This window comes from Oculina patagonica, chromosome 1 (assembly GCF_052425735.1).
Source record: "Oculina patagonica isolate OP01 chromosome 1, crgOcupat, whole genome shotgun sequence".
Taxonomy (NCBI): domain Eukaryota; kingdom Metazoa; phylum Cnidaria; class Anthozoa; order Scleractinia; family Oculinidae; genus Oculina; species Oculina patagonica.
Window position 1 is genome coordinate 1,441,087 of NC_135758.1, and position 13,419 is coordinate 1,454,505.

At 37.2% G+C, this 13,419-nt stretch overlaps 1 protein-coding gene across 1 annotated transcript in view; it reads right to left on the minus strand.

Moving 5' to 3' along the window:
- LOC144644375 (MAM and LDL-receptor class A domain-containing protein 1-like) overlaps positions 1 to 10,972 on the minus strand; it is a 71,388-nt gene extending 60,416 nt beyond the window's left edge. Inside the window, exons 1-10 of the mRNA XM_078503853.1 lie at positions 10,897 to 10,972; positions 8,407 to 8,445; positions 7,963 to 8,091; positions 6,814 to 7,052; positions 6,253 to 6,337; positions 3,002 to 3,158; positions 1,963 to 2,168; positions 1,409 to 1,705; positions 1,018 to 1,311; positions 479 to 632 (exon numbers count right to left, since the gene is read on the minus strand). Coding sequence (XP_078359979.1) covers positions 479 to 632; positions 1,018 to 1,311; positions 1,409 to 1,705; positions 1,963 to 2,168; positions 3,002 to 3,158; positions 6,253 to 6,337; positions 6,814 to 7,052; positions 7,963 to 8,091; positions 8,407 to 8,445; positions 10,897 to 10,972 — 1,676 coding nt within the window. The remainder of the gene's footprint in view (positions 1 to 478; positions 633 to 1,017; positions 1,312 to 1,408; positions 1,706 to 1,962; positions 2,169 to 3,001; positions 3,159 to 6,252; positions 6,338 to 6,813; positions 7,053 to 7,962; positions 8,092 to 8,406; positions 8,446 to 10,896) is intronic.
- Positions 10,973 to 13,419: the final 2,447 nt, after the last annotated feature.

Here is a 13,419-nt window from a genome sequence, read left to right on the forward strand (position 1 = left end):
ACTAGGTTTAATATTATAATGCACAGGAAGATCGACCTGGGGCGAGAGTGATGGCGGAGGATTAATGCGCGAACAAAGACGAAAGTTTTAAGTTCAAAGTTGAAATTGACTGGTTAAAGGTAGCTCGGTGGGCGTGATTATGTTTTAATCTATTGATCGTTAAAGGCGATGTTTAATATAACTACACGGAAAAGGTGAGATATTAAGGGATGATATGTTTGGGACAGATATATATTATAGATCACTTTATATTTGTAGGCTTGGCATGAATTATGCAGGACTTAACTGGCATTACATAAGCTTTGTTAGCGACATGGTTAAAAAAAACTTCGTGAATTTTGATTACATCATCAGGCTCTTGACCATCGGACGTTCAAGTAAATTCAAACTCCCACCGGGTTAGAAGGAGGGTGGGGAGTGCTGATGCACCCCTCCACTAGGTCTTTGTTCTATTAAGACACAGCAAAATTGTCTTTACCTGCAGGACATAAGATTCAATTCTTCAACGGAGATTAAACCGACGGCATCTCGGATACCAGCATTATGCAGTTTCCAGTTACATTGAAGAGCAGTTTCACTCGCAGTTGTTAACTCTATTAGGCCAAAGGTCTCATTTAAAGTGCTGGAACAGCCTTGAAGGAAATGGAGAAAGGAATAATATTAAAAGCGATAGCCCAGTTAACTGGAATAATTCTTTTCTTTGTAGAGTGGGACCCTCTTCCCCAAGGCCATGAAAGGTATTGGATAATAGGTGCACAGATGAGTGCACAAAGACACCTAATTTTCTTTAGTGCTTGTTCTAAAATAATTTGAGGTGCCGTAATGATTTATGCAAACTCGTACAAAGTCGAACAGGCCTTTTTTAGGTGATTATCTCCTCTAACGCAGCCGGGTAGTAAAAAGTCTATACTCCGCCATATAAGCATAGCTGTAGGTGAGCATACTGCAGTAACTAGCAATGAAATTGACTGCCGTTTACACGCAATAAATAAACAAAACAATTATTGGAAAACATACCTGTAGTAGTGTAACCAGTAAATTCTGACAGCGGTCCTTCTCCGTTGGAAGTAAAAGCAGCCACTGCAACTTGGTAGTCGTATGCCGGCTTAAGACCTCTTAATGTGAACTGCGTGGAGTAACGGCTGCTTGTGTTGACGCGTTTATGTGAAGAAAAAGAATCTTTGTAGTAGATTGTATACCCTAAGATTTTGCCGTTGGCGTAGTCCTGGGGAAGAGGGTCCCACTCTACAAGGAGGTCGGATGTAAACTCAAAGCTTGTCACTCGAACATCGTTTGGAGCTCTGCTTGGAACTGAAAAACAAAACAAAAAGTACATTTAAAGTTCTGTTACTCTGACCTTTCTACTCGTTGTTTGGGTTTTTTTTTATATTACATTAATGTTTCTCACCCCCTTCATTTGTCAGAACTAAGACATCCGCACTTTTATAAGGAGTCCCGTCCCCATCCGCGGCTACAACACCAACGTTATACTCTGTGAATCCATTGAGGTCCGTTATTTCCAGTGCTGTAGTATTTTTAGATAGTACTTTGCCAAATGCTTCACTGCTGTTATTGGTCTTTCTGGCAAGGGCAACATAAAATCTAATTCCACCATTGAGAAGATTGCTTGGGTTGCTCCAGATTATCCCTATACTTTTTGCTGTCTTGTTTACAACAGTCACGTTCCAGCCAGCCAGAGAAGAAGCTGCTCGAAAAACAAACAAACAATTATTTTTTGACTGTCTGTAATCTTTTCCACGAGTATAAAAGGATAAATAAATTACTTGTTTAAACTTAACTTTTATGTGGTTTCATAAAACAAGATCAGGTCTAAGGCTGGTTTGTTGATCTTGGTAAACAACAGTTTTGTCAGTCAATTGTTCGTTTCGCACAGTTTATTTTATTTATTTGTTTTGCTTCTCAGAAAACTGTTAACAATAAAAGCAAGATTATTTTCCCTACCTAAACTCAGACGATTCTTCAATATGCCGAAGTCAATTTTGACATAGCTCAGGCTGCTGATAAGAGAGACTTGTATCATAATATTTTTGGATTCTCCAAATGAAATTTGCTGAATTTGCTGGACACTCTTGTTAAAGGACGCAGGATCATATCCATATAAAGCAAAAACGTCAGTGCCATTGCCGTCAGACATTTTGATGTATTCACTGTGGAAGTGTAAAAGAAGAGTTTACATGATAAGCACTTAGGGTAAACCCTCGAGCCAAGAGGCCCACACTTGGTGGAGCTTATCCCAATTTCTGCCCACCCCTTGATAAGATGCTAGTCCATCGCAGGGTTACCGTCAGTATTATTTCGCTGGTACCAATTCATACACCTGGGTGGCGAGGGGCACCATGAGAGTAAAGTGTCTTGCCCAAATTGACCTTGGCCAGGGCTCGAGCCCGGACCGCACGATCTGAAGTCCAGCGCAATGTCCATTAAGCCACCGCGCCCCCTGCGTTATTAGCACTTACAACTTCATAAAATGCTTGCATCCACTTTTTCTTATACTCGATTAAACGAAACCGAAATAAACTGACTTCAAATGAATCATGATTGGGTGATTAGCGATTCCTTCCGCTTGCTGAAAACGACTTCGTTAAATAGGAAATTATTGGACAATCAGATAATAAAGATAAATTCTACGCCGAAGTGAGAACCCTTTGAATGCATTTTGTGTTTTAAGAACTCCGAAAATATTTTGAATCAACAATAAAACAATTCCGTATTGAATTAGGCTTTAAGTGATACGAACAATTATGTAGATCTCAAAGGGTGTATCCGCCTCAGCCTTCCCTCGGTGATCTGTATATTTCTACGTATCGTACTCAGGCTCATAAAAAAATGCTAATTATATTCCAGAAATTCCCGAGATAATAGATAAGTATAAGATATGACCTGACAGGTGATAAAAGTTAAACGGGGCTAACTCTCATGTTACGCTAAACCAATGTAAGATAACAACTTCAAAGCAATGGTAACGAAGACTCGTATTTACCTGCTGTAGCCACTGAAGTTCATTTGGTGGATTAAGACAACGGCAACGGCTTGAGGTATTCCAGCATTTTCAATTATCCAGTTACAGTACGGCTCAAATTTACTTGTATGTCTGATATCCAGTCTCCCAAAGGATTGGTTCACGTTTTCCGCGCATTCTAAAAAGAGAATTTAATAATTTAAACGCTTGAAGTTGTCCTTCAATATCATCTTGAATGATGATTAAGTGAGTCGAATGAGGCCATAAGCTACTCAAAATTTCTCATCAAAGAGAAAGAAAATATTCTACAGTGCAGGGTATAAAATAAAATTGTGGCGTAGGTGACACAAATAATAAGTAGGCGGTAGTAGTGAATAATAGGTAATTAACAGTACAAATGATGGCTATTGTTATAAACAAATGATGAGTTCTGATGAAACAAAAGACCTATGAGTACTGTAGATAGTTCAGTCTAAAACAAAAGATCTCTCAGCCCGATACATTCCTCTCGGGAATTGAGTTCAGATTTGTATTTTCGAATGTAAAATGCTTAAAACAATAGTAAGCTGACGGGGTGGTTTTCATGTGTAATTATTTACAATTGCAACGTTTGTCAATTCTGTAGCCCAACCCTGTGGTGAAATCTTTGAGGCTGACCGAGAAACAAACAAACCCGTGCGGATTACTCTACCTTTCAAAGATCAGAAATCCGCTGACGCAGTACGCAAACAGCTGAAAGATCTTGGGAAGAAAATTGGAACTGAGCTACAACCGGTTTACACAAATGTTCTCTCATTAGAATGTATGCTTTCGTTGTTAATAATACTGCTCCCGTAAACACTCGCGTCTGATTGGTTGACGTTGGAACAATTTTTCCCAAATTGTATCGCCAGCTGAACAATTAAAACTTAATTGTATCGCTTAGAGTTTCGCGCCAACAAACGCGTCACAACTCGTTTCCTGTCTGCTTCAGTCGCGGCTTTCTTTCTGAGGAATCGTCAAAGACCGATCTAAAAACGATGAACATTGAAGGTCGTAATCGACAGTTTTAATATAGAGAAATGAGGGATTAAGTAAGTATTAACGCAAGATTTTACGTTGTTTTTAGATTTAATGGACTTTCAAAGCCAAACAAGCGAAGCAACGCCAAAGAGACGCCTGGTACATTTTAATTCGCATGGTATCCACAGTAGGTCCTTTTTTTTTTTTCTCGAGACAATTATGGATGAATTGTAATTTTGAACAGATCGGACATTTCCATTCGTGGTTGTGCCACTCGCGGAAATTACTAAAAGGTCCGATATCTTTACTTGTACAATTTTAAATCGTTCTCGAACAGACCATTTTCCTATATTGTCCTTTGGCACGTTAGGATGTGTTTCTATGCGTAGGAATTGTTATTGCTCAGGTGTTCTCTCACACGATCATGGATCATGGATCTTCATAAACAATCTGCTGTCTAGATTCGAGACTTAATGACTTACTACCCGTCTAGAACCCTCCGATCTACACACTTATTACTTCTTAATCACACCAATTTCCATCTGAAGTCCTATCTTTATCGAGCTTTTGCTGTTTCCGCTCCTGAACACTGTAACAGTCTCCCTCTTTTTATCCACTCATGTGACAATTTTTAAATTGTCAAAAGTTCTTTTTAATCTACAGTCAAAATTTATCTTTTTTTAAAAAAAAACTTATTATTCTTACTGATTTTTTTATTTTTTTTTTGTTACTTTAATGGACGTTTCTAATTGTTAAGATTGGTATAGTTCTTTTTAGCGATTTCTTATCGATTTTATTATATTGCGATTTTAGTAATCTAGTCTTAATTTTTTAACATTATTGTAAAGCGCCTAGAGAAGGCCTGGATAGCCGCTATATAAATATTTATTTATTTATTAATATTATTAAAAGTATGGGGCTTCCGTTATAGATTATTTTGGTATACAGCGTTTCTCTGTAGGCATTAGTTGGTACTTGAGATGAGACAGTTGGCTCTGGTGTACGTGTGTTGTAATGTGGTTGGAGAGAGCTTGCTTTAGTTGGTAGCATTTGCTATAATAATAATAATAATAATAATAATAATAATAATAATAATAATAATAGGATACAGTAAAAAACTGAAAAATCAGTGGCCCTCTAATATAAAATACAATCAAGAACTAAAAATAATGCTAAGAATCTAACAATCTAAAATTACAAAATTTAGTTTAAAATACGCTATAATATAAAAACTAGGTAAAAATTACTCTAGAATGACGAAATTGATATAAAAGAATTAGCTAAAAGGTAAAATGATCTAAATGTTTGTATGTATCTTTAAAAAATTCAAACGTAGCCTTCTTAAAACTTACTAAACTAGTCTTGTTCCTAATGATGCTGGGTATAGTATTCCAGAGGCGTGTAGTCGATACTGTGAAAGACCTTCCGCCTTCTGACTCCCGTTTGAATCGGGGGCAGACAAGGTTTAGTAGTCCATGTCTGCTCGATCTTTCATTGATGTCGGCGTTTCTTATCAGCATCTGTGACAAATAATATGGACAGTCCCCAGACAGTCGTTTGTATACCATTGAGTATTTACATTTGTCTCATGATAAAATTTAACCCAATTAGTCCATAAGCTGGTGGGGTTGTATGGCTCACTTAAGGGGAACAAACGAAACTTGTCTAATATTACTCTTTGACTATTAAGCATCATAAAAATTCGCTTTAGAATCGGCATTTAGTATTACACGTGCTGCGCGTTTCTGAAGTTTAAATACTCTTTGTAGATTCTCAGCAGAGCATGATGTCCACACGGTTGATGCATATAGCATTGCGACACGTGCTGGGAAGCCTTCTGTGCGGTAGTAATTAACGATGTTGTTTGAGTACAATAATAATTGACGATTTTTATAACGAGCAAGGATGATCTCAAAGCATTACAAAGGACATTTTCATACAAACTGGGATTAATTTGAAAAAAGTTTACCCCACAAGAATTCGTTTTAAGTTACCGCACTTCTGTCCATTCAAATTCTTGGTGTTTTAGTAAGTTCAACGACTATTTGGTCACTGCTGAAATTACTAAAAACTGCATGGAACTGGCCCTTGTATGTTGCGTTAGTTCAAATTTTGATATTTCACATTATTCACTTTTAAATCCTATTGTTTTTGTGAAATGGCCCAGATGACAGAAAAATAAACTACATGCAATAGTAAACAAGACCGGCGTATGTACTCAATACATAAAGGAAACCAGAGTCACGAAATAAGAACAGGCCCGGATATACCTTGACAGATTCCATCGATAATAGACACGTCATCAATAGCAATGTCGCCTGTGTAGGATTCTCCTCTAATCCCCTCAAACGTTATCTAAGTACAGATAGAAACGACATCTAAGCAATATATCTGTAAATTCGGAAAATAAACAACCCCCCCCCCCCCCCCCGCACCCGCTAAAGAAACAAAATAATATCCGCCCCTCATATCTCAGACGCAATTATTCTTAAAAAGAATAAGCCCTCCCGAATATAAGCCTTTGCATTTTATTTAGTTATAGAAAAACACAACTTTCCGATTATGAGCCCCTATTGCAGGGATTGGCTGTATTTAGGCCCTTTCCGAAAAGAGGTTAAAATGAAAGAAACATGAGCAAATATGACCTGGGTTTATTTTAATCTTTTATTGTCAAACAGCGTTGAGTGTTATGCAAGGTCGTATATTCAGTGTGGTTTTTTTTTAAGAATTCGTCTTTATCCTTTCATTCTTTATCTTTAAAGTAGCCGTTAATATGTAATATGTACAGTACATTCGAAAATGAATAAACGTAGTGCATAAATACATCTTACTTTGCTTTGCAACGTTAGGGTGATTTTCGTTACCATCCATTGGTTGCCATGGTTTCCCGATTTAGTAAAAGTTGCAGTATTTCCATTGTAGACATTAAAAGTATTCACTGTGTCTCCATACATGTGATAATAAAACTTCAGGCAGGACAACTTCCCAATGTTGGAACTTGGCACTGAAAATAATAGTTTGGCGATATCCCCATAATATCGAGGTGTTGCTTCGATGTACATGTAACTTCCTGCAAACATAAGTATTGATCAACACTTTGGTGGTAGGGCTTTCCACAAGTTGCTCGAGATTTCCCAAAAAGTTACCCGTATTTTCTCAAAAAGTTGCTCAAAAGTTGCTCCAAAAATCCAAAAAAGTTGCTTCTGATAATAAAAGTTGCTCTAAAGTTGCTCCAAAAAATCCAAAACGCTGCTTCTTATCAAAAGATCGATTTCTCTAAATATATGCTAATTTCCCTTTGAGGGTAAGATTTCTAAGCAGTTTTATGCAATTTTACAGCAAAAGAAGTATCTAAATAACATATTATGGGGAAAATTTGTCACGTCATGTTTGTTGACGAGTTTTGTGATATTTTAATGCAGAATGAGCCAAAAGTTGAAACGTCTTCAGATGTTCCTCGAAAATCTTCGGCAAACTTCGTAAATCTACGGAAACGTTCGTTTTGCCTTTGAACAACACTCGTATAATCTTCGGAGATCTTCGGTCTGGAAATTTCTCAAAATGCAACAAGTTGCTCGAGAGGAAAAAAGTTGCTCGAAGGGGAAAAAGTTGCTCGAAACATAAAAAGTTGTCAAAAAGTTGCCGAGCAACTTGTGGAAAGCCCTAACATGGAGTGGTCTATTGGTCAACACTTTCTCTTGCAAACGTCATGGTCAATTATCAGCAAATAATTAAATAGCGGGTTAAACAAGTGTCAGTCTTAGATAACCATAAAAAACCCTGGCATACCAGACCTTGGTCAGAGCGACTGAAGTTCAGCCTAGAGAAGTAGCAATGCCGTTGAGGCTTTAAAAGAGAACAAAAAATAAAAAAAATAATTGCTTTGAGAGTATATCTGTCGAGATGTTTTAGCTTGTCTCAGTTGATCATAAAAATATAAACACTAAGTTTGAAGCTAAGCAGTACACTGAGTAACTAACCGTTTCCGCTTTGGTCAGAGGAAGGTCCCGTACCAGTTGAAGAAGTCGGACCGTACTGGTTTGTCCAATCAAAGTCATCCTGATAACTTTGTGACCAGCCAGAACACAAGCCATCGTCAAAGCTGCAATCTACACAAAGCGGAATTAGCATCAAGGTAATCTTTTCCATAGATATATCTCAGTCTATATACGGTTCAGTGGCGGATCTAGGGGAGGGCCAAATAGAGGCTCGTAGGGCTGAGAAAAATTATTTTCGAGAGTGGGGCCCCCTTATTTCTAGGGTTTAAATGACTTATTTTAAACGCCGCTTAGAAGTAGTAAACGTACCGTACAATTCAGAAATACAGCGTAAGCATCCCCTGTTTATTCTCTTTTGAAAAATTTAAAAGGTAATCGAAAAAATGAAAGTAAAAGTATAATGTAACGATAAGCAAATATACTTACAGTGCTCTGCGTCAGTCAGGTCAATGAAGCATAACAAGACTAGAAAGGGAAAAACATCTTTATAAAAAGCACAAATTACCTTCTTCTACTAAAAATAAAAAAAAACTGTAAATAGAGTAATTAAGAAACGTAGATTAATTGTATTTTAAGCGTTTTTTATTTTGATACCCGGTACGTTATAAGTAGTTAAGTAAGAGTCTGCGCAGTATTGTAATTGTATTGTAAGTATTTTTTTGTGTGTGTGTGTGTGTTGCAGTAAAAAAAGCACAAATTGATATACTTTCTTGTGGTTTTGTTCAGTTGTCGTCACTCCTGCAAATTTAGCCAATTGTTTCTACCCCCAGAAAAACGATAAATGGGTTAGAAACTATGATAGTTTAGCCGAAAGCCGCGAGCTTTTCAAAGAAAGCATCCACACCTCCATTCAGTTTCTTTTTTTAGTTCTTTTTATCATTCATCTTCAAACTCCATCGCATTTCTCAAGTGTTTTCTAACTTCACTTACATATTATACTTCTGCCGTCTTTTCGAAAGGGTATTTTGGCTGATTTTGTTTCTTTTTTATTATAATTACCTTTCTTGGCTGAATCGTTTTACGGATCGTGACAAGGAATCACAAAAACTAATTTAAACCACAAAACATTTTTTGCGGCAGAGTGCACAAAACCAACTAAATGGACTTGATAACCAATTCAGTAATAATTATTTACTTTCTGAAACAATGTGGGCGGAACACTTGACAACTGGTTGTCAAATAATGTATGCTGACAATCGAAAGCCATTATCCGTCTTCGCCTTTTTCAGATAACGTGTTTCTTTTTTTATTTTGATATGATGCTTTGCTCTCGAAAAAACAGAAAGTTATGATGCTATAAGTAACAGACATTGCGCATGCTTTATTTATCAGTCCTGCCACTAATGGTGGATATCATTTGCAACATACACGTATAGCGGTCGCATTTGCCCGTTGGAACTTCTAATTATTGTTTTTCACCTCGAAAAAAATAAATATAAATAAATAAATGGGCAGATGCGCCGGCTATACACGTATGTTGCAAGTAAATACGTCCTGAGTTATTTTGTTTTTAGCACATTTTATTCTGTGTTTAGATAATTATTTTGTTTTTATGCAAGGCAGGCATAACAAAATGTGCGGAACTAAAGAATAGGCCTATTTTAAACTTAACTCAGAGGATTAGAAGAGAACAACGAAGGCAATATCAATTGAAGTTAAGGGTGCATTAATAATTTTAGGAATGTATGCATGCAATTAAAAGGCGACATCTGTTTTCATCATTTATATTTCAGTGAACGTGTTTTTTTTCTTTTTAATTTCGAATGATTCTTTGCTCTCGAAAGGCAGCTAGAAACAATGCTGTAACTAACAGAGATCGCTTTATTTATCAGTTCCGCCACTTTCTTATATGATTTTAGCTAACATTATTTTGCGTTTGGCTAATTATGTTGTAATTATGCCAGGTCGGCATAATAAAAAGCGTGGTACTAAAAGAACAAGCCTATTTTCTAACTTAGCTCACGTGATTAGCAGAACAAAAGAAGCGATATACAGGTTGCATAAATAATTTTAATACTTTAAGCCTCGGCAGAGCTAAATTGGAATTCTTATAGATCGATATTGGCTACCTAAGGTATTCAAATTTTGAATGCGACGCCCTGGACGACCGAAGAGTTTAAAATTGAATTAGTTTACTTCACAATCATATAGCTAATGATCTACTCTGTGCACAAAATGATGATCACTCTGTGCACAAAAAAATGAATAAATAAAAATAAACTAAGAAGCTGTGTGGATATGTTTTTTAGCTCATGGTAATAATATTAATAATAACAATCGAAAATCCAGGATGGTCACTTCACTTTGTTATCTTTCGATTGAATTAAGGGTCGGGTATTAAATTATCCGAAAACGTAATCGTTGCATATACAGCATCCACTACTGACAAGATGCCCGCTTAAACGAATAATTCAACCCTGCATATGACACTCAAGTGCTGCTTGTTTCTTAATGTAAGTTCCTGAGATCGCAAAATTTAAAGTGTTTTTGTTATTTTTACATATAACCAGAGTTTAATGTAACTGTTGGACATTTTAGGATTCTATTACCTCTTAAACAACAGCCGAGGTTGAGGCGAGGTTGTTCTCACTGAAATACGTTTACGGATTTACTGCTCAAACATTTCAGCGACGAGCGTAAACAGATTAACAGATCTGGAACCAGCAGTGCGTGGCCAAAAAGTATACTTTTTACATTACGGTGTATTGAAATGCAGCATACAGACTTGCAGACAATCTCACGCTCCGGTTAACCTGAATAGTTCTCTGGTTAGCCTAAAAACACTTCTGTTAGCCAGTTTACGGTTAACTCTCAATAATGGTCATGGTAACATTATATTTAGTTTAAAAAAAATTCTGCAGTTTGCAGGTCTGCAGTCTGCATTTGTCGCAGACTGGACAAAATAATGTCTCTTACCTTTGAAGCAAAGCAGCAATGAAAAACTTAGCTTCACTCTAATCATTTTGTCATTGTAGGCATAGTTTCCACGCATTATCCGTTCACTTAAAACTTGTTTGTCTGCCCAGTGTGCAGCGTTCTGAACAAAATATGCTCAAATGAACTGTCCTGAAAGAACAGGTACAGTACTAATGTACTTTGTTATTCATTTAATTCAATGGATGAATATGGAAGTTGTTAATTGCTTTTTAACAATACGATTACGAACCAAAGCCGTAGTTTTCTATGAAAAATTGGTCAACCAAAGGCACCGCTAAAGCCCGGTTCAAACGTCGAACTTTTCATGTGCCGAACCTAATACCAATTTGAGTCGACCCAAATAATTTAAATTTGGCAGTTGATACAAACGTCGAACTATTTCACGTGCCGAACTCATTCTGTCCCCAGAGTAAAACAATGACTTCTCAAGTCGCACACTTTATAAAAAGACCAATAACACTGTTCAGTGGAAGAGCATATCTCTTTGTGGTTTAAAATAGAACAAATAGCAGTTTTTTAAAGTACAGTTGGCAGGCTTTGGTCAAATGTCTTTAGTAGATAGATGTTTTATTAGTAAACTCATTGCAGCCGCCAGAGCGGCGGAATTACGAACTACTTTACAAATACAATGATAATCGTATATACAGATAAAATATTACAAACTATTTATAATTAAAACTATGGCTCATAATGAAAGTCTTTCTAAACCTATGTGTCTTACAAATCGGTAACTCAAAGTATCCCCGGGTTCGTGTGCAGTAAGTGGACTCGTTACGTGGCGGCAGCAGTTCATGTAGCTTATGGCTTGGGTCTTTCAGAATTTGATCGAATAAAGTTTCACTCAATGCCTGTCTTCTCTCATACAGTGAAGTGATGCCTGCAGCTACTAGGGCCTCAGCATAGGATAAGTCGGGATATATTATCCACAGCGCGCGCTTTTGCAGTCTTCCTATGTCATTAGATAGGTACTGCGGCAACGCATTATGGAAAACTGGGCACGCGTACTCTAAAACAGGGTGGATACATGTTAATATCCTTTGGGTTGACCTTCGCGCGCTTTAGCTGCTTTAGGAAATACAGGCGTGTTGCGGTCTTCTTGCAAATAAAATTAACATGCACATTCCACTTGAGGTCGTCTGAAACTGAAACTCATAATAGCTTTGCGGACGAGACAACTTTGATTTGTTTATCATTAATAGTGATAGGGTCTACAGTACTAACTAAACTAGAAAAAAAGCTATTCTCAGCTCTTTTCACTTAGACTCGTTTAGCTGAAAACCAGTATCAACCAGTTCTGTAATTTAACTATACCCTTTTAGTTTCCATTCTTTTCTTTTTTTTCCTTTCATTTTAGAGATGTCACAGGCAGCCCTAGCCAAAGATAAGAGCCAAATACTATACGACTCAATTTATAAGGATTTAATCTCCGGAAGTTCTCTTTTCTATCGTTGTCGCTTTGGTTCCGAGTGCTCTAGTGAAACGTAGAAAATTCTTCCAAAGTGCGATTTTTGCTTTTCTTATTATTATCGCCTAGCCTAATCTTTTTAGTGTATAATAAATTATTTATCTATAAACAAATATCTCATTTATTTGGATCTATTCGATGTTTTTTTTTTTTTCAAGGTAGCCCCTCAACTACCAAAGTTCGTGTTACGAACACCTTGCTTTAGGGCCTCTTCATGAGCCGGATAACCGGACTAGACCAGACTTATTTTGTCTTCTGTTCATATGGGCAACTTCAGCCCGGTCACCGTGATCATCCACTTTGTGATCATCCAGATTTAAAAGTTTTACTAGCAAGCCTACTGAAAAGTGTCGCTCGTTGCTGTCAATCTGAAAGCTCATGAACGACTGATAGAAGTCATTTTTGTCGAGAAAGTCATCGAAACCTGCCATGATGTAATTCACAGAAAATTAAAGCTCGTGTATTTGAAAAAAAATTGTCATCCCGGTAACCGAGATGAAGGGTTGATATGGAATAATTTTCAGCCCGGTTACCGGGATCTTTGCCATAAAACCGAGATCTCGACAACAGGTCTAGCCCTCGTCCTCATTTGAACACACCAAATTTTTACAAAGGAAATAAATTATTTGCCATGCGAATAGGATTTTTATGTCTCTCTTCCCAGTGAATTTAGTTTAGGGGGCGGCAGCATGATGTTATCATTCTGCCGTGGCGTTTTTGTGCCCTCGCCTTTACTGGGCTCAACCCAATTTATAGAACCAATTGTTTTTGTAATTTATTCAAGAATGTTTTAATCATTAAATCGGCTTTGGGTCTTTGCCCTTAGCCATTTTACTCCATCTGAAATTGTCTGTCTTTAGTCGAGTGCCCAGTAAACGAGCGCGGGTATGTAGCGCACTAGTTTGTGAATCCCTAGCCTGGGGAGGGGAGAAAGGCATAAATAATGGTAAAGCGAGATCTCGGAAACCGGGCCAGCCCGGTTAACCGGGCTCATATGAGAGGTTCGTTGCTTGTCGATTCTTCTCGACAAAAAAAAA